Source organism: Martes martes (assembly GCF_963455335.1).
Source record: "Martes martes genome assembly, chromosome: 18".
NCBI lineage: Eukaryota > Metazoa > Chordata > Mammalia > Carnivora > Mustelidae > Martes > Martes martes.
Genome location: NC_137906.1, coordinates 11407091 through 11416947, shown reverse-complemented (window position 1 = coordinate 11416947; position 9857 = coordinate 11407091). Strand labels below are relative to the sequence as shown.

The window sequence follows — 9857 nt, the reverse complement described above, 5'->3', positions numbered from 1 at the left end:
GCTTCCTCACTGTCTTGGTTATGATAACATGGGCAGAACCCTTATAGATCATCTTATCTAAGTATTTTATTTTATTTATTTATTTTTAAAGATTTTATTTATTTATTTGACAGACGGAGATCACAAGTAGGCAGAGAAGCAGGCAGAGAGAGAGGAGGAAGCAGGCTCCCCGCTGAGCAGAGAGCCCGATGTGGGGCTTGATCCCAGTACCCAGGGACCATGACCTGAGCCGAAGGCAGAGGCTTTAACCCACTGAGCCACCCAGGCACCCCTACGTATTTTATTTTATAGGTTGAAGAGATGGGGCCCTGAAGGCGGGAGGATTTGCCCAAGGGCACGTGCTCGTTTGTAACAAAACCATTACTTTCCCATTCTCACCCCCCCCATCTTTTAGACAAGCATATTATAACAACTGGTTTATGTTCTCCAGATTGTCCACCAACAGGAGTCTGAGCAGATGGAGAAGGGGACATAGTGAATAGGACAGAGGACTTGAATCAGAGCAGCCGAGGTGAATCCTGGGGTCTTGCTTCAGTCTTTTGTGCGTCACATCCCTTGTTCTAAAAAACAAATCCTAGGGGTGCCTGGGTGGCTCAGTGTGTTAAAGCCTCTGCCTTCAGCTCAGGTTGCGATCCCAGGGTCCTGGGATTGAGCCCTGCATCGGGCTCTCTGCTCGGCAGGGAGCCTGCTTCCCTCTCTCTCTCTCTCTCTGCCTGCCTCTCTGCCTACTTGTGATCTCTGTCTGTCAAATAAAGAAATACAATCCTTAAAAATAAATAAATTAATAAAAAACAAATCCCAGACTTCTGTTTTGTTATGGGAGGGCCCAATCAGGTCTGATGGCTGAAAGCGTCAGGAATGGAAATCTGAATGCAAATGGGCTTCCTAGAGATTGAACTTCTGCAGCCATGAGTCACGTGTCCTTCACGGGGCAGTGTGGGACCCACGGGAGGTCCAGGACCCAGGGATGCTGTGCGGGAACCCCCAGGCCGTCTGCAGACTCTCTGAGACCTCATCCAAGTGTGAAGGTTAACAATTGCAAACAAAGGTCACAGCTGGTCCCTGCACCTTGGATCAACTACTTTTTTAAAATTTCAGTTTTATTGAGGTGTAACTGACCTATAAAACAGTAAGATTTAAGGTGTACATCATTGCGAGTGATATATGGAGCCACAGGGAAGGGATTCTAACCATCTAGTTAATTAACACATCCATGACCTCACTTACTGACCTTTTTGGGGGGTGAGAACATGTCAGTTCTACTCCCCTGGCAAATTTCATTTATATGCTGTGTTGTGTGCAGTTACTGTGTCTGATAGGAGATCTGTAGACTTCATTCACCTTCTCATTGAAAAGCTTTCTTCTTTTTACCAGCCTCTCCCTAGTTCCTCCACCTTCCCCACCCCTGGCAACCTCCTTTTTTTCTTTTTTTAACCTTCTGTTTCTCTGAGTTTGACTTTTTTTTTTTTTTTTAAGATTTCCCATATAAATGTTACCACGCAGTATTTGTCTTTCTGTGTCAGGCTTATTTCATTTCACATAATGCCCTCGAGGTCCATCCATGTTGTCACAAATGACAGGATTTCCCTCTTTCTCACCTTTTACAAATACCAATCTACAGCTCCCTGTGTATGCACCTTACATCTTCTTTATGCACGCCTCCGTTGATGGACTCCTGGGTTGTTTTCCTATCTTGGCTATTGTGAGTAATGCTGCAATGAACACAGGAGAGTAGATATCTCTTTAATATCCTGTTTTCATTTCCTTTGGTTGTATACCCAGCAGTAGGAGTGCCAGATTATAGGGTACTTCTGTTTTTTGGGTTTGTTCGTTTGGTTTTTTAAAATCTTTGGAGAAACCTCCATATTGTTTTCTGGGTGAACTGGTTTGACTTTATTTATGCTTGGACTGGGCTCCTTAGCTATACATAAGTGATCGAAATACAAAATAAAACTTGAGGCACATCCCGAATTACAGATGTGCTTCTCATCCAAGTTCAAACAATGGATCGAAAGCGAGGCTTAGCCAAAATGTGGACACAACCCAGGCATCCATCAACAGATGGATGGATAAACTAAAAATGGTATGTATGTATTACTATGTTATTATATGATTATGAAAGGAATATGTAAAAATGCAAACACACACACAGAGAATGGACATTATTCATCTTTAAAAAGGAAGGAATTCTGTCGCACACTATAACACGGATGAGCGTTGAAGACATTTTGCTGAATGAAATAAATCAGACACATGCATAAAATACTGCATGATTCTACTGATAGGAGGTATCTGAAATAGCCAAATCTCTAGAGACAGAAAGTAGAATGGTGGTTGCCCGGGGCTGGGGGAGGGGAGAATGGGGAGATATCCTTCAGTGGCCGTGGAGTTTCAGTTTCAGGGAAAACGAGAAAGTTCTGGAGAAGGATGGTGCTGATGGCAGCACAGAGACCCAAATGTGCATACTGCCACCAAATCATACCCTCAAAAGTGGTTAAAATGGTAACTTTTCTGTCCTGTTATTTTAACACAGAAAGAAAGAGCGAGCAACATTCAGGTGCACAGGTGAGAAGCAGGGGTAGGAGGTAGGAGGTTGGGAAGAAGCTGCCTCTGACGTTAATGGACAGCCGGCCCGTATTTCTGTGACGGCGTCTGTGCTACCATATGCTTCCCACCTTCTTGGTTAAACAGATTCTGCCCTGAATGGGAGATTTTTCCATTTAGCCTTTTTGTGCATGTGACGTTTTGTTCATAGGATACACAAGTGGTCGTGAAGCTTCTGGGTCGAGGGTGATACACGTGCTTTTAAAAATTTCATACGTGGACTAGAGCTGATTCATTGCAATCAAGGGGCAGATTTTGGGTGGTCTGGGGACTTCTGAAATTGTAGACACCGTCTGAAGTGCGTGAGAACACAGGTACAGTGATCTACGGGTTCAGGCTCCCAAAACGTCTCTTGGGCTCAGAGATGCCTGAGAGGAGAGCATGAGAGCTCCCCCACCACCGAACCCCACCCCAACACAATGTCAGTAAAACACGGAGCGGAAGAACTCTGCCAAATCAGGTGACTTAAACTAACTTTTAATTCCAACAAGTCCATGTACCTGGAACCTTCTTGACATACTTATTTCCGTCTTGTAAGTTCTTACGTTTCTGCTCATCCCAAATTCCCTTGTTTCTTTCCTCCTTCTCCCACCAGACTGTGCCCTGAATTAGGAATAGAAGGATGGAGAGAGCCCAATATGTGCCAAGAGCAGAGAGAGCCAGGCATCTGCTGGAGAGGAGTAGAGCGATCCAGACCCCTCAAGGACAGTTTTGGAGGATGGTCCGAGGCTGGGTCGGCGGCAGGAAACAGCCTTCACCTCGAGATCTAAAACTGGACATCAGTCTGGCAGTTACGTGTTTCCCTTCAAACTGGTTGCCAGGCTGGAATGACCTGTGACATCAGAGGCTTCTGACCTTCCTGATTGGAAGGACCAGACTCCGTGGTGCTTGGCAGCGGAGGTGGACAACAGCATCTTCACAGACCTTTGCTCCACTCCTGGCTTTGTCCCGGCTTGGAGAAGGGATCACGGGCTTGTGTTCAGCCAGAATCTAGAAGAGGAGTTTGCGCAGAACAGGGTCTAAGTTTTCTGGAAGGGCAGAAAGAGCTTGGGAGAAATCATGGCCCATCGTCAACCGTGTTCCCAGTCCGAGGACCAGAGTCCCCAGCCTAGCTCCTCAGGGTACCCCTTCAATGTGGTGGATGAAGAAATCCCGGGACCATCAGGTGAGAAAGCAGGAAGGGGAAGGGACTCGAGACGCTTGGCTAGTAAGGAGGAATGGGTACAAGTCAGGAAGGAGTGTCTGAGTAGGGTGTGTGTGACAGGAGAGATCCAGAAAGCCGGGAATTGGGGAAAGAAAGTACAGGAGTCAGGGACAAAACTATAACCATGGAAGGAAGACCCAGGAAGCAAGGAAAGAGGGTTAGGAGGTGAGATCCGAAGATGAGATAAAGGAAGAGAGGAAATTATGCCATTATTCCCATGGGAGAAGTTATCGACAATGAAGTTTTGAGGATGGGGGTGGTGAAAGAGTGCCAAAGATGAATGGGGACAGAAGTGTATCAACAAAGGAGAAAGATGGAAACATGGTTTGGGAGATGTCAATTGTCAGTAAGGCTGGAGAGAACGAAGGGGAAGTTTGGGTTTTTTGGAGGGGGAGAAGGGGTGGCTGAATTCCAAAGACAAAAGCCTTATACTGTAGCCTGGTTTCTTCACTCAGCCCCCTGGGTAGACCCCTGCCCCCTGCCTGAGTCCCCCACAAGGAAGAGGGGAAGGGACGACGAGTCCGATGAGGAGACAGCCCCTGGCGCTGGGGACATCTGGGTCGTGGAGACACTGTGTGGCCTCAAGATGAAATTGAAGAGACAACGGGTGTCTTCAGTGCTCCCTGAACACCACGAGGTTTTCAACAGGTTGCTTGGTAAGAAAAGCCCCTCCAACCCTCTTCCCTTTTCTCTTTAAACTCAAGAAACTTCCAATGCCTACGTTTTTCCAGTGGAAAAGAATTCTCTGAAGGTTGGTGAGCTCTCCATCCTTGGAGGACTCCATAATGATCCCTCACTGGGGACACATAAACAGGACAGAGGATTAGGCGAGATTTGGAGAAAAGTCTGTACTGGGGATGAGAAAGCTTGGTTTCAGTTACACTCCTGAGATGTCTTAGTTCTTATGGGCCTTTTGGTTTTTTTTTTTTTTTTAAGATTTTATTTATTTATTTGACAGAGAGAGATACAAGCAGGCAGAAGAAGACGGGGGGGGGGGGCGGGAAGCAGGCTTCCCGCTGAGCAGAGAGCCCGATGTGGGGCTCGATCCCAGGACCCTGGGATCATGACCTGAGCCGAAGGCAGAGGCTTTAACCCATCGAGCCACCCAGCTGCCCCTTATTGGCCTTTTGACTCTAAATGTCTTTGGCTGTGTGTGTGGAGTGGGGTGGGGGGGTGTGTGGGAATGACATGCCATCTTTATACCCTAATGTCACTGGGATGAGAAAATGACAGTGGCATGTCCATGCATGATGAGACAGCATCCCCCTTGACTTCCCATCCGATCTTACAGGTGTGCTCTCTCTCAGCCTCCCCACAACGGGAGCCACCAACTTTTCCCGGCCAGTGACTGGTCTTTGCTCCCCTCTGCCCATCAGCCTCACCATTGGCCACATCCTGAAACTTCCCCAGGGGAGGCATCGTTCTCCTCTTTGCCTGGAAGGCTCCCACAGTAACCCCGTTCTGCTTGCCAACCTGACCTATGCCCTCTTTTCACAGAGGATCCTGTCATTCAAAGATTTCTGGCCTGGGACAAAAATCTGAGAGTATCCGACAAGGTATCATTGTTCTCCACTCAGATGTGTTCTTGCTCCAACATTTGTCCTGGGGCAGGGTGATGCCCCCCAAACCCTGTCTCCAACCTCATCCTGCCAACACTTCCCGTTGGGGACCTCGTGGTTTCCTGCAGATCCTCTGGGACCTGAGTCCCAGGCGTGCCCCCTGGCTGTTGCCACCTTAAGTCCCTTCTCTTCTCAGCTCTTGGGTGGGGCTCCCTTCGGCTCCAGCTTCTCAAAGACCCTCCAGAGGTCGGCTGTCCTGAAGACGAGCCCTCAAACCAGCACAGCTTGCTATCCTGGGAGCACCATAAACTCTTTCCTTGATTTCTTTGGTTTGCAACCAACCTTTGGACACCAAATAAGCAAATTCACCCAGCCCGTCGAAGCGGGAGCACCTGCTCCAGCCTCCTGTCCCCGCCCCACACTGGTCTTCCCTGCCCAGGATGTGACCTTTCTCTGACACTGTGTCTCCTCTTTCCGCCAGTATCTCCTGTCTATGGTCATAGCTTACTTCAGCCGTGCTGGCCTCTTCTCCTGGCAGTACCAGCGAATCCACTTCTTTATAGCCCTGTGAGTATTTTTGTCTCATCCCTCGGTAGCATTCGCTACCTGGGAGGATGGAGGGGAGGAGTGGGACCCTAACCTTTCATCGACATTTTTTTTAAACCTGTTTGTAACTGCTTATTAAACTATTTTTTTAAAAAACTGTTGACCCCATGTATAAAAACGATAGGATTATAGTATAGTGTTTTTTAGACTGTTCTTTGTAAACACAAACATCCCTAACATCGGCTAGGAGAAGCGAACAGAAGACCCTTCTAAGAGGACAGAAGGAAGGAACGGACACGGCCCTGCCCTAAGCAAATAGACTAGCAAAGCAGCCGGTCCTGATCCTCCGTCTGTCTCCTTCCCATGGCGACACCAAGCGTTAATCGTTTTCCTCCCCCGCATTCCCAGCACAAATGCCTCAATTCAGGCCCCCAAGACATAGCACAGATCTGTTGTGAATGCTCCCGCGGGTGTTTCTTACAAGGCCGTCCCCAACCCTGTGGGCGCTATGTGCATGAAGTCCTTCAAAGCTCCGGTCTCCTCCTTCACTCTCCAGGGCTAGTGGCGTTCTGGGTCAAGGCCAGGCTTCCGAGCTTGTATCCAACCCGTTCGTCTTCCTCCAACTTGTTCATCCCCTTGGCATTTCATCCTTCCAAGTACCCTTCCCTTTGTTCCTATACTGCGTTTTCTGTCTAGGTAATTTTGCACATATACCTGAAGAAAATGGTTTGTCCTCAAGGTCAACTTCAACTCCCAAATCTTCAGATGCTCCCCCCTTCCCCGCCCCGCCGACCTCCCTGACTTCTGCACCGCAGTAACACTTCTGTTAAAATTCGAGTGTCATGGATATTTTGGACTATGGTTATTTCCTATCCACTCACCGCTCCACCCCTCTGTCCCCTTCCCCAATCCCATTAGACTCGATGCCTGCAGGACTTGTCAAGATATTACCACACTCTCAAAGACACTGCGCACAATTCCTTCTGTTTCGCATAGGTTTCAGTTATGTTGGGTCTAGGAGGTGATCAGTATTGCACTTGAACATGAGAAAAAGCATCATTTATTCTTTCAACAAATACATGTAAAGTGCACCTTATGGGCCAAGGACATGAGGCAATGGGGAGAGAGATTCAAGAAGCGCATGTTGAATTAATGCACCCACATGAACCCAGTCCCGTATTAGTCATTTGGTAGGAAAGTCATGATTACAGAATAGAACAGGGTCAGCTCCTGCTCATGGGAGATGTATATGGCCTTGCTCTACGGGGAGACAGGTTTGTGCACAAACAAGCTGAAGGGAAGGGGTTGGTGTGGGGTTGGGGACCCCCCACCCCCACCCCGGCAGGACATGCCCTCAGGCTTCCCGTTGAGTTCCCTCTTCATCCTCAAGCTGGGAGAAGTCTCCGCCCAGCCATGCCTTCTTGATGACTGAGTGGCACTCTGTGACACTGGGTAATGAGCAGCCTGTGTCCTTTCTGGGAAGCTGAGCTCAGACTGGGGGGGGGGGGCGGCATCCTTCCTGTCCTGCTCCTGACCAGCAGCCTGATGTGTCTCTCCAGCTACCTGGCCAATGATATGGAAGAGGATAACCAGGCCCCCAAACAGGCCATCTTTTCATTCCTCTATGGGAAGAACCGGTCCCAGCGTCCCTTGTTCCACAAACTGAGATTCCAATTCATACGATCCATGGACTGGAGGACCAGGGTGTCCCGAGAAGAGTGTGAAGAGGTGGGTGGGCTGGAGGGATTTGGGGTGCGGGGGCCCCACGGGAGAGATTGGGGAACAGGGAGGGACATGGGGATTCGGGACCAGAAGAATTAAGAGTCTGGACAATAGGAGGGAGCAGGTCGGGGGGTGCGGGGGTAGGGCCCATCTGGAAGTTGTGTTCTCATGGGGCCGCTTGTCTTCCAGATCCAGGCTTTTGATCCAGAGCTGTGGGTGTGGGGGCGAGATCGCTGCACTCTCATGCCCTAGGTCTCTCAGGGCCATGGAGGCCTGAGGTCATCGGCCTGAAGGAAGGTAGGTCTCTGTCCTCATGGGTCCAGGCACAGTGATTTCTTGTGTAATGAGGAGATCTGAGGGATCTAGTTGCTGGGCCACGCTCATCTCCCTAGCCCCACACGTCAGCCTTCCACACGCTATGAGGTGGAAGCCGTACACGCACTCGGGTCCCAGCCACGAGCTGACAACCCCGCAGAGCCATGACTCAGGGAGATGTGTGGGAGGCCAGACCTCAGGAAAACCAGTTTGTCACAGAGGCATGGACGTGGCTGAAATAATTCCATTGAAACCAATTGGGCCCAGATGATAGCTTTGAGGAAATGTTGACTTTCTGTGAAAAGGGAGCAAGTTTCCAATTTTTTCCCCTACATTGTGTTTTGACTTTCTCTTTCATGGCTCAGAGATATGAATTCTGGGGATTTCTTTTCAACAAAGTAAATGTCTAACAATAGGACATTGGATGGAACAGTCTACCTATCCAATAATAAAAGATAAATTAGGACTAGCTGTGTTTTCATCCAGATTTGCTTGCGAGCACATTGCTGATGGCCAGATGGCATCTCTGAGTCCTTCGTGTCCCCTGCCCATTTCTGGACCAGTCTCCCATCTTGTTCCATTACATCTTTCCCCTCAGGTTCACAGTCAAGGAGATTGTCAGAATGAGTGAACTTTCAGAAATACTAGTTTCGGGGCACCTGGGTGGCCCAGTGGGTTAAAGCCTCTGCCTTCAGCTCAGGTCATGATCCCAGGGTCCTGGGATCGAGACCCGCATCGGGCTCTCTGCTCAGCAGGGAGCCTGCTTCTCCGTCTCTCTCTGCCTGCCTCTCTGCCTACTTGTGATCTGTCTGTCAAATAAATAAATAAAATCTTAAAAAAAAAAAGAAATACTAGTTTCAGCATAGCTTACTGTGATCAGCACATAGTTATTGATTTGGGCAGAGGATTAAATAAAGATTTCGTTTAAATCGTGTGAACTAGTTCTCAGTCCATTCAGGCTCCCACAACGAAGTACTACATGGCTTTGAGCAACAGACATTTATTTCTCACGGTTTGGAGGCTGGAAGTTTGAGAGCAGGGTGCCAGACCCTTTTCTGGGTTGCAGACTAAGTGGGTTCTGAGTTAGGTCACTGGGGTCTCTTTTATCAGAGCACTACTCCCATTCTTGAGGGCCCCACCTATGACCCAATCATCCCAAAGACTTCATCTCCTAGTACCATCACCTTGTGGTTTGGGATCTCAGTGTACTAATATGAGGGAGCGGGGGAGACATACATTCAGACCATGAAGCATTGACCAAATTTAGGACTAGGTGTTATGGTTAAACATTAGGATCTAGGGTTAGAATGGGGGATTATGTGGTCTCATGGTTCATGATGTTGATGTTTGTGGTATGGTTATTCATTTAGACTTTAAGTAGCATAAAAGGACCAAGGTGAGTTTCGGGTCTAAAGCAACATTCTCTCAAGTTTGTTTGTTTCTTTTGTTGTTGTTGTTTTGTTTTTGTTTTATTTTTAAAGATTTTAATTATTTTCAGAGACAGAGAGAGAACACAAGCAGGGGAGTAGCAGGCAGAGGGAGAAGCAGGCTCCTCATTTGAGCAAGGAGCCTGATGTGGGACTCAATCCCAGGTACCTGAGCTGAAGCAGACACTCATCCGACTGAGCCACCCAGGCGACCCTCAAGTTTGATTTACTCCCTGAGCAGATCACCTAGAGTCCTGGCTATCAAGCAGATAACTGGGTCTGACCTTAGGCACATGAAGAAATTTTTGGAGTCAGGGTCACCAAAGTCCAAGAGTCATGACTGAAAAATGAATTGGGGTTTAGAATGAAGGATTGGAGATAAAGTTGGATGTACCAATTAGTCTAAACTCCGGTTAGAACTGACCAAGATGTCTGGAAAGTTGCCTCCTTGCGATCTGACTTCCTCTCTTTCTCTCAATT

At 48.2% G+C, this 9857-nt stretch overlaps 1 protein-coding gene across 1 annotated transcript; it reads left to right on the top strand.

The window, feature by feature from the left end:
* Positions 1-3663: 3663 nt before the first annotated feature.
* LOC308359778 (speedy protein E4-like) lies at positions 3664-7887 on the top strand (the record flags this gene model as incomplete). The annotated part of the gene is made up of 6 exons (XM_080831093.1): positions 3664-3769; positions 4264-4464; positions 5306-5364; positions 5849-5934; positions 7473-7641; positions 7825-7887. 6 exons carry the CDS (start codon positions 3664-3666, stop codon positions 7885-7887), a joined length of 684 nt encoding a protein of 227 aa, XP_080687219.1.
* Positions 7888-9857: the final 1970 nt, after the last annotated feature.